The following is a 21,279-nucleotide window of genomic DNA, read 5'->3' as shown; positions in this document are numbered from 1 at the left end:
ACGTGAGGCAATACTGACCCTACGACTTATCTTAGAAGCTAGATGAAGGAAAGTCAAACCTACGTTTCTAGCATTTGTAGACTTAGAGAAAGCTTTTGACAATGTTGATTGGAATACTCTCTTTCAAATTCTGAAGGTGGCAGGGATAAAATATAGGGAGCGAAAGGCTATTTACAATTTGTACAGAAATCAGATGGCAGTTATAAGAGTCGAGGGACATGAAAGGGAAGCAGTAGTTGGGAAGGGAGGGAGACAGGGCTGCAGCCTCTCCCCGATGCTATTCAATCTGTATATTGAGCCAAGCAGTAAAGGAAACAAAGGAGACATTCGGAGTAGGTATTAAATCCATGGAGAAGAAACAAAAACTTTGAGGTTCGCCGAAGACATTGTAACTCTGTCAGAGACAGCAAAGGACTTGGAAGAGCAGTTGAACGGAATGGATAGTTTCTTGAAAGGAGGATATAAGATGAACATCAACAAAAGCAAAACGAGGACCATGGAATGTAATCGAATTAAATCGGGCAATGCTGAGGGAATTAGATTAGGAAATGAGACACTTAAAGTAGTAAAGGAGTTTTGCTATTTGGGGAGCAAAATAACTGATGTGGTCGGAGTAGAGAGGATATAAAATGTAGACTGGCAATGGCAATGAAAGCGTTTCTGAAGAAGATAAATTTGTTAACATCGAGTATAGATTTAAGTGTCAGGAAGTCATTTATGAAAGTATTTGTATGGAGTGTAGCCATGTATGGAAGTGAAACATGGACGATAAGTAGTTTGGACAAGAAGAGAATAGAAGCTTTTGAAATGTGGTGCTACAGAAGAATGCTGAAGATTAGATGGTTAGATCACATAACTAATGAGGATGTATTGAATAGAATTGGGGGAAGAGGAGTTTGTGGCACAACTTGACTAGAAGAAGGGATCAGTTGGTAGGACATGTTCTGAGGCATCAAGGGATCACTAATTAGGTATTGGACGGCAGCGTGGAGGGTAAAAATCATAGAGGGAGGCCAAGAGATCAATACACTAAGCAGATTCAGAAGGATGTAGGTTGCAGTAGTTACTAGGAGATGAAGAAGCTTGCACAGGATAGAGTAGCATGGAGAGGTGCATCAAACCAGTCTCAGGTCTGAAGACAAGAACAACAACAACGAAATTGTACCGCTAAAATAGCGTGTAAACAAAAGTTATTCTCACACCGTACATGAGACAGTGATGTGAATTATCTTACACTGTCCAGTCACATTAATGTGACAACCTACAGGGATGTGGAGCCACGCCGACTGCAGTGACGCGGCCAGCTGCAATAGGTTTCTCGTTTGAGGACCCATGCCGCTAACAGCCCGATAGAGATGGTCCCACAGTGACTTGATTGGGTTTAATGGCTCAAATGGCTCTGAGGTCATCAGTCCACTAGAACTTTGAACTACTTAAACCTAACTAACCTTAGGACATCACACACATCCATGCCCGAGGCAGGATTCGAACCTGTGATCGTAGCGGTCACGCGGTTCCAGACTGTAGCGCCATTTGAACCATTTTTGAACAATCATAGCTCCGTAGGTAACCGCAAACTTTTTTCCATGAAGGCAGTGGCCATTACTTTGAAATAGTAAACAATTTTATTAATTGTGCTCATAATGGCTGCGTTTCGGAACCGTGACTGTGTGAAATAATTGTTTATTTGTATTTTCTGCTACCAGTTACTTTTATTTCTTCTGTGTTTAATTCAACATATTGCAACTCGTTTGGAGCCTGTTCTGCCCGTTATCAGGCGTTTATGCATACAGAAATTGTTACTTAATAATAAATTGCCCCGTTTTGACATAAACGTTTTGTTCGCTTTACGCTGCTTGAGTGGTAGCCGATTTTTTTTTTCGATGGTGGGGGTGGGGTGGGAGGGGGGGACAGTTGTTGATCAGAAATTGATGTACAGTGATGCCTTCTTCTAGTGTGGATCTGTGTCTCATTATTTATTGTGACTGATGCCACAGCCTTTGCGGGATGCAGATAGTTTTGCATTAGTTATGGTGCGATAATCGTATGATACATTTTTTATACGGCAGTTGTTCACTCACGATTCTGGCATCCCAAAGCGTCGTTTGCATTATTGGTACACTGGCAGAGCTGTTGTGTAACATTACACAAGTGCACTCTTTGTTTGGGCACTGTTTCTTGACCTAATTCATTGCACATATTTCTCTCTATACACGTAAACAATATAAACTTAATACAATATGGAGGTCTTGCAGTATGTGGATGTGTACCGACTATCGAATTTGTAGCGATATTCGCGATAATGAGAGTCTTGAGGTCGTTTGTTTCACATTGGCTCATCTTAAATCTGTTGCGTTAGAACTAGCTGAAGGCTGCTGAAGAATTTTGAGTTTTTGAATTCGGTTAACTGATTAAGAATATTATCTCCCTTTTTTGTATTGAGAAAGAAAATTTTCAATTCGTCTACGATATCCATTCTTTTACTTTTTTCTTTTTTGTGCAAAATTTCAAAGTTGTGTTCGATTTTTAAAGGGTGATCTTAGTCTTTAACGTGTGTTTCTATTGCAGACTGTTACTTTTATCTAGCGGTCTGTAGCAGTGTATACGTTCTTTAAATCGAGTTCTGAAATTTCTGCCTGTTTGGCCTATGTAATATTTGTTGCATTGGCTGCAGGTAGTTTTGTAAATGCCAGATGCATCAAGATCTGTATCTGGCGATTTTATTGAAGTTGTTGCTGGTGCCGAAGCTGATTTTTACATCTGTGTTTTTGAATAGCCAGCTAATTTGTGAGATATTATACCAAGATATGGAAATTTTACCTATTTAACTGCTGGGGTGCTGTCAGTTTTGAGTGTAGTTTGATGTTGTTTTTCAGTTTTTTTATCTGTTGTGACATTTTATTAAAGAGTAAAGGATCGCGTGCATTGTTTATTGCGGTTCATTTTATGGTGTCTATTTATTTTTCGAGTTCTGTATGATGAACTCGGAATTCGTGGGCTTTGTATAGCTGCGCCTGTACCAGTAGGTTTTCTGTAAAGACTGAAGCCAAATTTCGATTTGGTTTTGATATTTTCATATCAAGAAAAAGCATGGTGGTGTTCTCTTAAGGTTCAAGAAAGGGATCCCATTAATGAAGGACCAGAGTGGGGGAACGATGCTTTACAATAGCAGATGAGAGCAAATTCAAAGACTTTGAGACAGACAGAAGAACTGTGATACAGCGAAATCCAAATGCGCTACAGGCCAAAGATTTGCAACCGATTGTAAAACTTGGCTGGGGAAAGTTTTTTGGTAAGAAGGTGGATTGGTCATCTGATGCGACGGAATTTATTTATGACCGACAGCAAGCAATATCTCAACATCCAAAAGTATTTACAGACAATCGTGAAGAAATTGTGAATTAGATTTACTCCCAAAATGTTCCTCTTCATACCTTGCTAAAGAATAGTCTCTTTATAATGGTAAGTAAATTATTTAGACACCATCTCAGTTATCAGAACTTAATCCATAGAGTTTTTATCACACGAACTCAGGAGTACTACAGCCAACTCGAAATAAGATATGAAAAAGGAGCTGAAGAAAGAATGGGAACTAATTAGGCCTGAGTGCACCGTAAAAAACAGTAACATGCAAGAAGTTTTGGAAGCTGTTATAATGTCAAAGGGATATACTACGAAGTATTCAGTTCCAGTATTATTCCTGTTTTCAAGAGCAGTTACGTTGCGACTCACAGACAGGCCCGTGGACGATATACGCAGATGTCAGCATTTGAGGGAGGAGGTGTAGCTGGGCTCAAAGAGAGCTGTTTAAGTAATCTGCGAATCCCTCGACATTTGAATAGGAGCGATGCACTATTCAACAATGTTGCCAGAAAGGGGTGAACCATGACCGAACACAGCGTCAAGAAGGAAGCGATCGGCCTAGAGAGCAGATACAACGCGAGGACGGAGCAATCGTTAGAGAGGCTCTCAGAGCCCCGGATTCATCCGACGTGCAACTGGTGCTTCAGTGATCAAAAGGACCGTTAACAGGCGGCTAACAGAAAAGGGACTGAACGCTTTTACAGTGGTGTCAAACACATTCGACCTGAAGTATTATTGCCTGGAGTAGAACTGTTTTCGATGACGAGATCAGCTTCGAACTGAGTACCGGTGCCAGCAAAGACATGTCTGGAGACGCCTTGGATGGCGATGGGATACAAACCTGACTGTGGCCTGCCATGAGTGATGGTCTGCGGTACCATTTCATTTCATAGCAGAACCCCTTTGGTTGTTATCCGCGGTACCCTTACGTCCACGATATTCTACTCGTTTTGTTGCCCACCATAGCAAGCCATACTGGAATTACATTTGAGCAAGATAATGCCCGTCCGCATACGGCGAGTGTTCCTACCGCTTGTCTTTGTACTAGCCAAAGCCTACCTTCGCCAGCAAAGTGGTCGGATCTCTCTCCAAATGGCGACGTTTTGGAGCAGGGCACTCCAACCACCTTGGGATTCTGACGATCTAACTCGCCAAATGGACATACTTTGGCACGATATCCCTCGAATGTCATCCAATGACTATAGCGATCAATGCCAAGCCGAGTAAATGCTTGCATAAGGGCCAGAGGTGGACCAACGCATAACTGACTTGCTCAATTTGTGAAACTCTCCTTCTTGAATACGTCATCCACAATCATTTGTTTGTCTCTATATGTACGTCACATCTATCGATTTTCGTCCCGTTCGGTTAACTTTTGCGTAGTGCCTGGTTTTTTTTTTTTTTAATCTCGGAGGGTATTATTTAAAAATTGTCTTATTGTCTTACTTAAGAAATCATTTTCCATAGCATAAATTTATTAAGAGAATAGTTTTTCGTTTCGCGAATTTAATTTGTTTCTTACATGTAAACTGCGGGCACCCCTTTTACAAGTTTCCAATTCACTCAGGATTTCTTAATGCAACGTGCCTATGGAGTGCATAAAATGATTACTTTTACAAATCAATAGCAGAAGCGCTTCTGAGGTATTAGGTATCGACCCATGCTGAAACTCCCATATTAATAAATGGTGTAGCCTCCATGAGCGGCAATGCAGGGGCAGACTCTGACATCCAGTCGGTCGTACAGAAGGCGAATGCTGTCCTGGGATACGTTACGCACTGCCTGCTCGACCTGTTCATGTAGTTCTGTAAGGGAGTTGTTGCTTGACGACTTGCGCAAGCCACTTCTCCTTCCATCATATACCACACGTGCTCGATTACAGACAAGACCAGGGAAGTAGCTACACGTCATGCAGACCATGTTGAGTTTCACAGGCAATGTGTGGACGAGCATTATCTGGCTGGAGCAACACATCACCTTCCTGTTGCAAGAACGGCAAAAGAACCAATCTGACAACATTCTGCACTTTCCGAGCGCTAATTAGCGTTCCCTCTAAAAACACCAAAGCTGAACGAGAGTTGTAGCTTATCGCACCCCAGCGGTAGCGCCAGCGTGTCGTCGAAGAATGCACTCTGTGTGACAGCACTCACCAGGTCTAGGTCTACAAGCAAATGACCATCACTTGCGTGCAGTCGGAATCTGCTTTCATCACTAAAGACTATAGCGTGCCATTGCATCTTCAAAGTGATCCCCTGACGGCAACAGCGGGGCCGTGCACGTCGACGCTGTGGCGTGACTGGAAGATGGGCTGAGGCTTATGTGCCCGTAGTCCCACTGCTAATAACCAGTTCGCAACAGTCTGTATTGACATTACTGAGCTCACAAGCCGTGTTATCCGTGCTGTACTAGCTGTACGTCTGCCTCTCCTGCCCTTAAAATACGACTATCCTGGCCAGGTAGGAATGACAGACTATATGTAGCTGAGGATAACGGGACCGACTTTGACGAATTGTGTTTGTGTTCTGATCGTTCTAGGGAGCACCTGTCGTACCTGGACAGCGTCAACTCGACCACCACGACGGAGGGCTGGCTGTCGCTGAACGTGACCTCGGCCTTCATCGACTGGGTCGTCTTCCCAGACACCAACAAGGGGCTCTACCTGTCGCCGCAGCTAGACTCGCGACCAGGTGAGTGCCTGCTCTCGGCACAGTGCTAACTGCACTGCACAACTCTGAGAAAAGACCTGACCTACAGCATCAATGCTTCTTCCATTCTTGTTGCATTTTTTGTTTCATTTGTTGTTGTAGCTTGACAGTTGCGTCCCAATTCTGGATCAGTCGAGAAGGAAAATTGCACACTCTCTCAAAAATAAAAGCTCATATGGTTTTGATGGTGTTTCCAATAGAGTGCTGAAGATTTGTCCCCATTTAATAAGCCAAGTCTTATCTGAAATACGTAATGCGTCTCTAACTCAAGGCATTTTGCCAGAATGAATTATGCATTGGTAAACGCCTCTTTTGGAGAATGAATTGTTAAACGCCTCTTTTGGAGAATGATAAGACAGAAGTCAATAACTACCGACCTGTAACTTCCTGGCAGATTAAAACTGTGTGCCCGACCGAGACTCGAACTCGGGACCTTTGCCTTTCGCGGGCAAGCGCTCTACCATCTGAGCTACCGAAGCACGACTCACGCCCGGTACTCACAGCCTTACTTCTGCCAGTATCTCGTCTCCTACCTTCCAAACTTTACAGAAGCTCTTCTCCGAAGAGCAGAGATGTATTTTGTAATAGTATCTCACCTTAGTAGCAATAATATCCACAGCAAATCGCAGTTTTGGGTTTCAGAAGTGTTGCTCTATTGAGAATGCCATTTACATGTTCACTCACCAAATTTTACAAGCAATAAATAATAAAATAATGCCGGATAGTATTTTCTGCGCCCTATCTAAGGTATTTGACCGTGTGAATCACGGTATTCTCCTAGACAAATTGAACTTTAATGGAATAAATGGTATAGTCAACCAATAGATCATGTCGAATCTAACCAAAAGAATGCAGAAAGTTGTACTTACTAATTCGACCAATATAATCTGGAGACATAGTACTGATTAGGAAGAAAAGACGCAAGGGGTTCCTCAAGGCTCCGTTTTAGGTCCACTATTATTCCTCATGTATGTAGACGATCTTTCACCTAACATACAACAAGCAGAATTAGTTCTTTTGCAGATGATACTAGTACTGTACTCAATGCCAAGCATGTGTATGAAAACAGAAGAAATGGTAAAAGTTGTTCTCATGGTGTCACTCTTAGTTTTAAAAAGACAGCATATTCAGTTCTGCACATCTAGGAGTATAGTTCACGAAAAGGGGGTGAATCTCATACAGGGTATTCCGTTAACACGACCTTCGTTCGCTGCCAGGCCACTTGGAGCGCTGCAAGTTTATCAAAACCATAATTCGCTTTCTTATTGGCTGGTTTCTAGTTTTCCGTGTTTCTTTTTGTCTCGTTATGGTTGCACCACATTGTGCTTCTGATTACGACTTCTGGTGTGTATTGCACTCTTCGAAGTGCATTGTAAATATGTTGCTCGTATTTTGATTGAGTTCTGCTCTCATCCGTAATACTAGGTGGGATAAATGATCACATATTTGCTTTGTTTCATACAAAACAGACGCTGGTTCGTCACATAACTTTTTGTGAACTTACGTATATTTTTTATTGCTTACGAATATGTGTGTGGACTGCTCGATTTAGATGTCTGGGGTGAGCAAGGGGCACTCTGCATGGTATTAATTGTGTGTCGATGGGCAGGTGGAACATGCTGCAGGCGACTTCATGTCCACCATCACAGCTACAGCCACCCACCTCTTCATCGTGAAACATCCAGTCAGCTTTTCAGCACGCCAGAATAGAGGTGCCCAACTCGAAAATAAAAAAAATTCTTTCTTAGCTCTCCATTCTACTTTGTCTATTTTTGAACTCTGGATGCCACAAGTTAAAAGGCGCTTCATCTGTTTTGTACTTTTATTAATTCCATAATTGTTGGAACACTTATTCCATTAATTAAATTACTGAAAAATGAAAACAATTCTTATTGTCCATATAGTGTACTGAACATTTATTTACCTTCACATATTCCCCCTTCAGTGATTCATAAGTCGCTTCACACGTTTCTGGAATTATGGTTAATGTGCAACGTCATATTCGAGTGCTGTGTTGTAAACAAGAATAGCTGTCACCTGTATCAAGAAATCGCACTGTCACAGTTTGCCTGTCTTCTGTACATATAGCATTTCTCTAGAGAGTATTCTGTTTTGTGAAATGAGAAGCCACTTTACTTAGCAAATACTCTCATCCATTCGTAAGCAATTTTTATATTAAAACTTGACTTCCTCCACTTGCAGCTCTCGAAACAAGTTTTGTTGAATGCATTTACTAACTTGACGTAATACCTTTGGCTTATTCCAAGTATGTTTCCTTTTTTGCCGTCGCTTTTCTTCAAAATACACACACAATGCAAGTGTGGTACTAACAACTGTAGCCCATAATAACAAGTTGTTGTTCGCCATCTTGATATTTGACGAAAAATATGATGACAGTGCAATACCCCGTTTTAGCGCCACGTCAAACATCTTTGTCAAAGCAATTTGACGAGTATTTGATCGTATTTCTTTTCGAAAGAAATATGATAGAGTAATACCGGCATATATTCAACATAAGCAAGCGAGACACAATGTGCAGGATAAACGTTTTTTTTTTTATTTCAAATGCAAAGCACGTGCATGAGCTTACCCAAACTGTTGCTGGCAACCGGCAACAATGCGAATTCCGTGCCCGTGTCTGGACCTGCGCTCTAACCATCGTCCATGACTCGGACAGTAGTGCATCTGAATTACGCGGCATACTGTGAAACATTTCTTAAACTAACTCGTGCGCTACCCCTTCGGCGCCGCTGTTCCCTGCGGCGAGTGACCTGGTTAAGTCTACAAAGAGCGCCCACTGTCTTGTAAGTACTCCCCACCTCCCACAAGCTCGCAGCTTCCGAGGCGACGCGCCTCCTGGCCAAAGTGTTACAGCCTCACCTCCTGCTGTCGTCATGCAGCCTTGCAAAATGCGAAACGAATAAAACGAGCGGCCTGCCGGGCAAGGCTTTCGCTCCTGTAAACAAGTCGTCCCCCCTCTTCGCGTGTGTGTGTGTACCACGCAGTTGCCTCGCGCATGGCTCGCTAAGACATGAATCCAGTTGCCTTCTTCCGTTTTCCTTGAAATACGCAAAGAATGTACCGAGAAGCTGCAAATAAATAATTCCAGCTGAAGAAAATAAAAGAATGTACCGAGAAGCTGCAAATAAATAATTCCATTTTACAGCTGAAGAAAATAAAGTGGATAGAGTCAGTATGAATTAAACCAATGAATACTAAATGATGCAGGTCAGAAATTCGTATATCAGCTTATAGAATGTGTGTAGTGGTCCTCAGTCCGAAGACTGGTTTGATGCAGCTCTCCACACTAGGCTATCGTGGGCAAGTTTATTCACCTCAGCGATCTTCATGCACTTCAACCTGCTTACTGTGTCAAACCTCTTTCCTCCCTTACAATCACCTCTCCCCACCCCCGAAACGCCTCACCACACCCCCGAAACACCCCTGCACATACACAACTTTCCTTTATTATCTAATTAACTATTTCCTGATGCAGGAGGATAAATTTCATCACTGGAGCCCTTCTTTTACTCAATAGATGCCATAACTTTCCTTTCTCTTCAGTGAGATTCAGTACTTTCTAAGGTACTCCACCCACTTATCTAATCTTCAGCATTCTACTGTAGTTTCACATGTCAAAATCTTCTATTCTCTTCTTGTCTCTTCTGATTATTGTCCACATATCACACCTGTGAAAGTGGGCACTCTTTCAAACACTTCCAGAAAAGGATTCCCAACACTTAAATTTATGTTAGATGTTAAAATATCTTTTTTCGTAAAAGTGTTCCTTGCTGTCGCTAATCTGCATTTTATGTGCTCTCTACTTCAGCCATTGTCAATTATTTTGCTGCCAAAATAACAATGCCATTTGGCATCAATATTCTGGAAGAAACTTGTCTGATCGGGGTGGACACACACACACACACACACACACACACACACACACACACACACAAACTGTAGGATATTGTGGTAACGAGGGGCGTTTGAAAAGTCCGCGCAAAGTCCGAGAGATGGCACCACCGACGTGTATCGAGGTGATGTTTAGCATCTTTGGAAAGAACGCACACCAAGATTCAGCCATATTGGTCTATTTCCTTGTGTCTGGCATTCGTGTGAATCAAGGAAGTCGAATGATTGTCAAAAAATAGACGAAAAAGAATTTCGTGTGGTGATTAAACATAACTTTATGGCCGGCCGCGGTGGCCGTGCGGTTCTGGCGCTGCAGTCCGGAACCACGGGACTGCTACGGTCGCAGGTTCGAATCCTGCCTCGGGCATGGGTGTGTGTGATGTCCTTAGGTTAGTTAGGTTTAAGTAGTTCTAAGTTCTAGGGGACTTATGACCTAAGATGTTGAGTCCCATAGTGCTCAGAGCCATTTGAACCATAACTTTATGAAAGGCAAAATGCCTCAGGAGACTAAAGAGAAGCTTGATAAACATTACGGTGACTGCACATTCGATTAGAACAGTTCATAAGTGGTTCCAAAATTTTTTAAGTGGCCATATGGGCACAAGTGATACTGAAAGTTCTGGACGCCCTATGGAGGTTACGAGTCCAGAAATCATTGATAAAATCCATGATATGGTGATGGATGACAGAAGAGTTAAGGAGCGTGAGATTGCTAGTGCTGTGGGCATCTCAAATGAATGGGTACATAATATTTTGCATAAACATTTGGACATGAGAAAGCTATCCGCAAGATGGGTTCCGCACTTGCTCACGCTTGACCAAAAATGGAATTGTGTGAAGTGTTGCAAAGATGGTTTGCAGCTGTTCAGGAAAAATCCGCAGGACTTTAAGCGTTGTTTCGTCACTGTGGATGAAACATTGTTACATTACTATAGACCTAACAACAGTCTAAACAATGGGTTACCAAGGGAGAATCTGCACCATTCCTTCGGCCAGAGAGGTTGTGGCGACTGTCTTTTGGGATTCGCAAGGGATAATCCTCATCGACTATCTGGAAAAGGGAAAATTATTACAGGTGCATATTATTCACCGTTATTGGACCGTTTGAAAACCGACTGCAAAAAAGTCCTTTTCCATCACGACAATGCACGAGCACACACTTAGCAGTTGTGGTCGCAAAATTAATGGAAGTAGGATTCCAACTCGTTTCACATCCCCCCTGTTTTCCCGACTTGGCTCCCACAGATAACTATTTGTTCCCTAATTTGAAGAAATGGCTGGTGGGACAAAGATTTTATTCAAACGAGGAGGTGATTGCAGCAACTAATAGCTATTTTGCAGACTTGGACAATTATTATTATTTGGAAGGGATCAACAAATTAGAACAGCATTAGACGAAGTGTATAAGTCTAACAGGAGACTGTCGAAAAATAAAAAAAAGGTTTACCCCAAACACGTAAGTAGTTTTTATTTTTGCACGGACATTTCAAACGCCCCTCGTACACTTTGAGTGTGGGCAATCAGTTCCTCCATGAGCGTCGTTGGTGCATGTGAACGTGCTGCTATGTGTCTCCCTACCGCCTCCCACACGTGCTCGATAGTATTTCAGTTTGGGGAATCAGCAGGCCTGTCCATTCACCAATATGCTCTCTTACTAAGAGCTCTTCCATTTGCGCGGTTCGATGCATTCGCGCATTGTAATCCATAAAAACTAAGTCAGGACCGAATGCTCCCTGGAAAATATGTTCATGGATAGGAGAAAAAGTTTGGAAATTTGAGATAAGTTCCTACCAAGCTGCTGAGGTCATGGGTCCCTAGGCCTACACACTACTTAATCTAACGTCAACTAACTTGCGCTAAAGACAACACACACACACACACACACACACGCACACACACGCGCGCGCGCGCATGGCCGAGGGCGGACTAGAACCTCTGAAGGGTGGAGCCGCGCGATCCGTGGTAAGGGTAGGGAAGGAGCAGAGTGTCAAAATAAGGCTCAGCAGTGAGTGTACGGTGTTCAAAGATATGGAGCTCTGCACGCCCATGCAGCATTATCCTTCCTCACGCCGTAACACCTGCACCACGAAAATGATTATCTTCGACAATGTTCCTGGCCATATTACACGTACCAACCTTTCGCTAGGTGAAGGTACGTCCAGGACTGTGGAACATGATCATTTTGGTGGCCCAGGTGTGGGGAGGTATACAAACCTCACTTCCCAGTGTGTTTGTGACGCTCTATTCCTTAGCCATGTGTGTCTTTTCAGGGGGTGAATTCGGCCCTGATTTCAGTTTCATTGTTATGGTGAAAATGCACGACCGCATCAAACACCGCAGCTAGAGGAGCTCGTAGGACGAAAGAATATTCGGCGAACTGACTGCCCTGCCCATTCCGATGATTTAAATTCCACCGACCATACCGACCATGTGTGGGATGCGAGGCGTGATAAAAAAATAACAGGATTTTTTTTTAATTTCGCGGGCTTTATACATGAGATTTTAATTTTTTTCGTGCTTCTGATGTATCTTAAATCACTTAATAAAGGCAAGGCCTCCGGTCCAGATTGTATACCAGTCAGGTTTCTCTCAGAGTATGCTGATAAAATAGCTCCATATTTAGCAGTTATATACAACCACTCGCTCACAGAAAGATCCTTACCTAAAGACTGGAAAATGTTCAAGTCACACCAATACCCAAAAAAGGGAAGTAGGAGTAATCCGCATAATTACAGGCCTTATCACTAACGTCGATTTGCAGTAGGGTTTTCGAAACATATACTGTATTCGAACAGTATGAAGTACCTCGAAGAAAACGATTTATTGACATATAGTCAGCACGGATTCAGAAAATATCGTTCTTGTGAAACACAACTAGCTCTTTATACTGATGAAGTAATAACTGCTATCGACAGGGGATGTCAAATTGATTCCATGTTTTTAGATTTCCAGAAGGCTTTCGACACCATTCCTCACAAGCGTCTTCTAACCAGACTGCGTGCCTTCGGAGTATCGCCTCAGTCGTGCGACTGGATGCGTGATTTCCTGTCAGAAATGTCACAGTTCATAGTAATAGACGGAAAGTCATCGAGTAAAGCAGAATAATATCCGGCGTTCCCCAAGGAAGTGTTATAGGCCCTCTATTGTTCCTGATCTATATTAACGACATCGTCTTAGATTGTTTGCAGATGATGCTGTCATTTACCGTCTTGTAAAGTTATCAGATGATCAAAACGACATGCGAAATGATTTAGATGAGATATCTGTATGGTGCGAAAAGTGGCAATTGATCCTGAATAAGGAAAAGTGTGAAGTTATTCACATGAGTACTAAAAGAAATCAGCTAAATTTCGATTACGCGATAAGTCACACAAATCTGAAGGCTGTAAATTCAACTAAATACTAAGGGATTACAGTTACAAATAAACTAAATTGGAACAATCACATAGATAATATTGTGGGTAGAGCAAACCAAAGACTACGATTCATTGGCAGTATACTTAGAAGGTGCAACAGGTCTTCTAAAGAGACTGCTTCCACCACGCTTGTCCGCCCTATTCTGGAGTATTGCTGTGCGGTGTGGGATCTGCGTCAGGAGGGACTGACGGATGACATCGAAAAAGTACAAAGAAGGGCAGCTCGTTTTGTACTATCGCGAAATAAGGGAGATAGTGTCACAGACATAATACGTGAATTGGAGTGGCAATCACACACACACACACACACACACACACACACACACACACACACACACACGCACATTCTGTTGGCACCCACCTACATAGGGAGAAATTATCATCACGATAAAATAAGAGAAATTAGGGCTCGCACAGAAAAATTTAAGTGCTCGTTTTTTCCCGTGTGCCGTTCGAGAGTGGACTGGTAGAGAGACAGCTTGAAGGTGGTTCATTGAACCCTCTGCTAGGCAGTTAATAGTGAATAGTAGAATAATCAAATAATCACGTAGATGTAGATGTATGTATGTATTTCCAGCTGTTCTGAATATTTAGTTTATTGTTGACAGTCGAAAAGGTGATACGTGTTTTCGAGTGCTCGGCGAATTTTAATTTCGAAAAAGATGGAGCAAAGAATTTGCATTAGATTTTGCTTGAAACATGGAATGAACTGCAACACCACGTTCGAAATGATGACTGCGGCTTTTGACGAATCAACTACGAGTAAGACCAGTGTTTACGAACGGTGTAAATGTTTCAAAGAGGGAGAAGACACAGAAGACGCCGATCGCCCTAGACGCCCTACCACGTAAAGTACTGACGTCAATGTGGAAGAAGTAAGGAAAATAGTTCTGGAAAATTGCCGTGTCATCATTAGAGAGTTTGCTGATGGTGTCGGCATAACCTTTGGCTTATGCCAAGCATTTTTTGGATGTTTTTGATATTAAACGTGTAGCAGCAAAGTTTGTTCCGAAACTGTTGAATTTCGACCAAAAACGACATCGTGTAGACGTGGCCCAGAAATTGCTGGATGAAGTCGACACGATCCAGAACTTCTAAGCAGTGATATAACAGGTGACGAAACATAGGTACACGGGTATGACGTCAAAACTAAGGCACAATCGTCCCGATGGAAACTGCCTGAAGAGCCAAGACCGAAAAAATTCTGTAAGTTCGATTACATTCGAAGGTTCTCCTCACTGTTTTCTTCGATTACAATGAGTGTGGATCATGAGTTCATGCCTAACGTTCGTTCTATCAATAAGAAATACTTCGTGGAAGTTATATTCCGTTTGTGTGGAACAATCCGAAAAAAAAACCCCGACTAGAATTGTGGCAAAACTGCTCATGATAAAGCTCCCGCTCACATGTCAATGATTGTTAGTGATTCTTTGGCAAAAAACGAAACTGTTATGTTATTGCAGCCACCGTATTCACGGCGTATGCCCCCCTGTAAACTTCTTTCTATTGCCGAGGCTGAAGAGAATCATAAAAGATCATAAAAGGACGTCGTTTTGATACCATTCGTGAGATAAAAACGGAATCGCTGAAGGAGCTGAACGCCATAACGAAAAGTGAGTTCCAGAAGTGCTTCCAAGAGTTGAAGAAGTGCTGGCACAAGTGTATTATACGCGAGCGGGACTACTTTGAAGAAGACGAGCTGATGTTGGTGGATAAGTAAACATTCTTTGGGAAAAACGAAAATTCTCGTTGCTCTTTTATCATACCTTGTATGTCACGGAAATGCGTCCAGCATATCCATAAGCACCAATTACCATCCAGCAGTTGTCAACCGCAGTCATGGAGGAATGCAACGCCCTCTTACAGGAATTCTTTACCACCCTTTTGGCCAGCATGAGAGAACGTTGCAAAAAGCATTCATTGCAATTCGTGGTGATCAGACACCCTATTAGAAACCGTATTCTGCTTTATGCAATGTCCAGGGGACCATCATGAATCGCAGTGACTTTAGTGTAATTATTGTATTTCAACAAAGTGTCATTTCTTTTCGTCTCGTTGTTTATTTCTTTCAGTTACCTACTGCGCTATACTGTAGCAGTTCTTTCTATGTCTGGTCCAAGTTTCGTCAAGCTGTGTTACTTGGCAGTTACACATCATACGAAAGTTATTTTCATTCTTAATTTTTGTACAGCATTGTATATTCATTGACCATTTTCTAAATCATTGATCGTTAAACTTCTTTGCGGGACAGCACCGCTGGCCTCATATGTACCGATCCTATTATCAGTTGGTAACCTACATAAATTAGTATGTTGCGAGTCCCAAAAGACTAGGCACACTAAAGGCACGTTAAGTTGGCCGTCGTCCTCCACTTATTGATCGTTACAAGTCGACACTGTTTGGAACACTTCATGTTGACTGTTTTTGACTGCTGCCACCCTTAGCGACCTCAAAGTTGTGACACTGTGATTGCCTGACGACGTGTTATTGTGTTGTTTTTGTGAGCAGATATTAAATGATAACAGTAACTGTGTTTACATTTAAATGCATTGTGCAGCATGAGATACCATCACAAATGTTTATCAAATGTTTAGAATATAATTTTTCTTCTACTCGTTGCACTGTATTACAACATCATCAATTTAATTCATATTCCTTACTACAGATACGTAGCTCATTTGAAGATAACCGTCTCCACAACATCCATTCACGAATGACTACAGGGCAAATGTTTTTAAGAGTAGTTTGCAAGAAACAACCTGAGATGAAATTTATAAAGAACAAAATGTCAATATAATATTTAATCTGTTCCATGATAAATTCTTATCAGTATGAAAATAGCTTTCCACATAACCCAATCAGCAGGGACGATAAGCAGGGATGTAGACAACCATGGATCACTGAGAGTATTAAAGTATCTTGTGAAAAGAAAAGGGAATGTATCTTTTGGCAAGAACAAGTAGAGACCTTGCAGTCGTTGCACACTACAAAAACTAAGAAAGGTTATTAAAAATCAAGAAAGATGCACATAATGTCAGAAATTAGTACGTCTGACAACAGAATTAAGGCAATGTGGAATATAGTGAAGCAAGAGACGGACAACCAACCACAGAAGAGAATAACATTACTATTGAATTGAATGGAAGGATTATGAATGACAAGTCACAGGTAGCAAATGTATTTAATAAACTTTTCTTAAACATAATAGAAAGCATAGGAACCAACAGTTCAAGAGAAAGGTCACAGCAATATGTTGAGGAAGTTACTCTCATAAAATTACATCATATGAACTTTCTACTTCTGAAATTAAGAGGTCTACTTCTGAAATTAAAGAGGGTCATACATTCTCATAAGAATAAAAGCTATTCTAATTTTGATGGTGTTTCCAACAGAGTGTCAAAGATTTGTTCCCATATAAATAAGTTTGGTATTGTCCAAAATGTGTAAAGCTTCACTAACTCAAGGCATTTTTCCAGAGTGACTAAAATATGCCATTGTTAAACCCCTCTTTAAGAAAGGTGATAAGAGAGACATCAGTAACTACCGACCTATTTCACTGCTGGCATCTTTTTCCAAAATTTTTGATAGGTGATTTATTCTAGAATAGTATCTCACCTTGGCAACAATAATATCCTCAGCAAATCACAGTTTGGGTTTCAGAAGGGTTGCTTTGCTGTAAATGCCATTTACATGTTTGCACACCAGATATTACAAACATTAAATAACAAAATAGCACCAGTAGGTATTTTCTGTGACCTATCCAAGGCATTTGATTGTGTGAATCTTAGTATACTCCTAGATAAATTGAAATATTATAGGATTGGTGGTATAGCCAACCAATGGATCATGTCATATCTAACCAAAAGAATGCAGAAAGTTGTAGTTAGTAGTAATTTAACCAACAGAATCCAGGGACATAATTCTAACTGGGGAGGAATCACGTATGGGGTTCCCCAAGGCTCAGTCTTAGGTCCATTACTGTTTCTCATATATGTAAATGAACTACTGTCTAATGTACAACAAGCAGAATTAGTTCTTTTTGCAAATGACACCAGTATTGTAAGCACTCCCAGTATACATACAGAGCCCGCCCGGTTGGCTGTGCGGTCTAACGCACGGCTTTCTGGGCGGGAAGGAGCGCCTGGTCCCCGGCACGAATCCGCCCGGCGGATTTGTGTTGCGGTCCGCTGAACCGGCCAGTCTGTGGATGGTTTTTAGGCGGTTTTCCACCTGCCTCGGCGAATGCGGCCTGGTTCCATCGTACAATATGCGTTAGATGAGTATGTGCCAAGCAAGATCGTAAGAGATGGAAAAGAGCCACTGTGGTACAACAACCGAGTTAGAAAACTGCTGCGGAAGCAAGGGGAACTTCACAGCAAACATAAACATAGCCAAAGCCTTGCAGACCAACAAAAATTACGCGAAGCGAAATGTAGTGTGAGGAGGGCTGTGCGAGAGGCGTTCAATGAATTCGAAAGTAAAGTTCTATGTACTGACTTGGCAGAAAATCCTAAGAAATTTTGGTGTTATGTCAAAGCGGTAGGTGGATCGAAACAAAATGTCCAGACACTCTGTGACCAAAATGGTATTGAAACAGAGGATGACAGACTAAAGGCCGAAATACTAAGTGGCTTTTTTCCAAACTGTTTCACAGAGGAAGACTGCACTGTAGTTCCTTCTCTAGATTGTCGCACAGATGACAAAATGGTAGATATCGAAATAGACGACAGAGGGATAGAGAAACAATTAAAATCGCTCAAAAGAGGAAAGGCCGCTGTACATGATGGGATACCAGTTCGATTTTACGCAGAGTATGCGAAGGAACTTGCCCCCCTTCTTGCAGCAGTGTACCATAGGTACCTAGAAGAGCGTAGCGTTCCAAAGGATTGGAAAAGAGCACAGGTCATCCCCGTTTTCAAGAAGGGACGTCGAACAGATGTGCAGAACTAAAGACCTACATCTCTAACGTCGATCAGTTGTAGAATTTTGGAACACGTATTATGTTCGAGTATAATGACTTTTCTGGAGACTAGAAATCTACTCTGTAGGAATCAGCATGGGTTTCGAAAAAGACGGTCGTGTGAAACCTAGCTCGCGCTATTCGTCCACGAGACTCAGAGGGCCATAGACACGGGTTCCCAGGTAGATACCCTGTTTCTTGACTTCCGCGAGGCGTTCGATACAGTTCCCCACAGTCGTTTAATGAACAAAGTAAGAGCATATGGATTATCAGACCAATTATGTGATTGGATTGAAGAGTTCCTAGATAACAGAACGCAGCATGTCATTCTCAATGGAGAGAAGTCTTCCGAAGTAAGAGTGATTTCAGGTGTGCCGCGGGGGAGTGTCGTAGGACCGTTGCTATTCACAATATACATAAATGACCTTGCGGATGACATCGGAAGTTCACTGGGGCTTTTTGCGGATGATGCTGTGGTATATCGAGAGGTTGTAACAATGGAAAATTGTACTGAATTGCAGGAGGATCTGCAGTGAATTGACGCATGGTGCAAGGAATCGCAATTGAATCTTAATGTAGAAAAGTGAAATGTGCTGCGAATACATAGAAAGATAGATCCCTTATCATTTAGCTACAGAATAGCAGGTCAGTAATTGGAAGCAGTTAATTCCATAAATTATCTGGGAGTAGGCATTAGGAGTGATTTAAAATGGAATGATCATATAAAGTTAATCGTTGGTAAAGCAGATGCCAGACTGAGATTCATTGGAAGAATCCTAAGGAAATGCAATCCTAAAACAAAGGAAGTAGGTTACAGTACGATTGTTCGCCCATTGCTTGAATACTGCTCAGCAGTGTGGGATCCATACCAGATAGGGTTGATAGAAGAGATAGAGAAGATCCAACGGAGAGCAGCGCGCTTCGATACAGGATCATTTAGTAATCACGAAAGCATTACGGAGATGATAGATAAACTTCAGTGGAAAACTCTGCAGGAGAGACGCTCAGTAGCTCGGTACGGGCTTTTGTTAAAGTTTCGAGAACATACCTTCACCGAAGAGTCAAGCAGTATATTGCTCCCTCCTACGTATATCTCGCGAAGAGACCATGAGGATAAATCATGGAGATTAGAGCCCACACAGAAGCATACCGACAATCCTTCTTTCCACGAACAATACGAGACTGGAATAGAAGGGAGAACCGATAGAGGTACTCAAGGTACCCTCCGCCACACACCATCAGGTGGCTTGCGGAGTATGAATGTAGATGTAGAGATGTAGATTCCACCTCAGTTACACTGTGTCGGTGATTGCTGCGCAAACAAGTTCTCCACGTACGCGTACACCACCATTACTCTACCACGCAAACATAGGGGTTACACTCGTCTGGTGTGAGACGTTCCCTGGGGGGGTCCACCGGGGGCCGAACCGCACAATAACCCCGGGTTCGGTGTGGGGCGGCGGAGGGGGAAGTGGACTGCGGTAGTCGTCGTGGGGTTGTTGACCACTGCAGCTGCGGCGGGGATGGAGCCTCTCCGTCGTTTCTAGGTCCCCGGTTAACATAACATACATACCATACCATACATACAGAAATGGAAGAGATGGTGAACAAAGTTCTCAAAAGTATCATTGACTGGTTTTCTGCAATGGAAAAATACATTTTGGAACTCCTAAAACAACTTAGTTCAACCACATTTGCACTTATAATCTTAGCAAATTTTGGGGAGAGAAATCACTAAGTTGACATATTTTGCTTATTTCCATTCAGTAATGTCATATGGAATAAAGTTCTGGGGTAACTCATCTTTAAGAAAGGTCTTCATTGCCCAAAAACGTGCAGTAAGAATAATATGTGGTGCTCCGCCACGATCGTCTTGTAAACATCTGTTTAAGAAGTCGGGCATTCTGACTACTGCTTCACAGGATATTTATTCACTCATGAAGTTTGTTGTAAATTATCCACTGCATTTCAAAAGGAACAATGAGGTACATAATTACAATACTAGAAGAAAAAAAATGACATTCATTATTCAACATTAAGGTTGTCTTTAGCACAGAAAGGGGTGCACAAGGCTGCAACAAAAATTTTTGACCACTTATCCAGTGATATAAAATGTCTTAACAGGCAGCTAGGTAACATTTGAAAATAAACTGAAAAAGTTTCTCCTTGACAACTACTTCTATTCCGTAGAAGAAATTCTATGTTTGTAATGTGTAAAAGGTGGTGGGTAGGAATTGCTAACTCTATCTGTACATCTTGATCTTGTTTTCATTTCGGGGGGGTGGGGCAGGAATGGTGATGTTTAGAGCCCAAACAGATGTACAAATTAATTTGCAATATGAATGTAAAATGACTAGTTCCACATCATGACAATTTATCATGCAAAATGATCCATGGAACATGAAAGTAACTACCTAACCCACATAACTTCTGTGCCAAAATTTACCCCGTACCAGCTGACCGGTACAAGACTAGCACGCCTGTGAAGTGTCAGTACTGGAAGACAAACAATGAAATATTCTCCCTTTGCTCACATACTGTAATCCCCAATGGCGGTGCTACTCACACACTGTCGCTGAGATAAGCAGCCGAATTCACCAGTGTCAATTAAAATTAAGCATATATTAAAATAGTGCTACCTCTGTAACTACTGTTGTTTCTTATTGAGCAAGAAAACTACATTGTTTGGAAGCTCTTAACGTTAGTTGACGTTTTTGGATTCAGCTGTTAGTTACTGGCAGCAAATGATTTTGAAATACGGCTGAGAACCGCGGGCCGCACGAATGCTTGATTAGGTCTGTATGGGGCCCAGGGTCGCAGTTTGACGAACACTGTTTGAAATGAACTGCGATTTGAACAACTGCTGGTTCCCAATCATGTATTGGGAAATCCAGTGTTCGGCAAGACACGTCATTATAATTTA

The 21,279-nt window shown here is 42.0% G+C and overlaps 1 protein-coding gene across 1 annotated transcript in view; it reads left to right on the top strand.

Moving 5' to 3' along the window:
- LOC124795255 (protein 60A-like) overlaps nt 1–21,279 on the top strand; it is a 208,259-nt gene that overhangs the window by 166,752 nt on the left and 20,228 nt on the right. Inside the window, exon 3 of the mRNA XM_047259200.1 lies at nt 5,899–6,050. Coding sequence (XP_047115156.1) covers nt 5,899–6,050 — 152 coding nt within the window. The remainder of the gene's footprint in view (nt 1–5,898; nt 6,051–21,279) is intronic.

The sequence above is a fragment of the Schistocerca piceifrons genome, chromosome 4 (genome assembly GCF_021461385.2).
Source record: "Schistocerca piceifrons isolate TAMUIC-IGC-003096 chromosome 4, iqSchPice1.1, whole genome shotgun sequence".
In the NCBI taxonomy this organism is placed as follows: domain Eukaryota; kingdom Metazoa; phylum Arthropoda; class Insecta; order Orthoptera; family Acrididae; genus Schistocerca; species Schistocerca piceifrons.
This window is presented reverse-complemented; position numbering and strand designations above follow the sequence as displayed.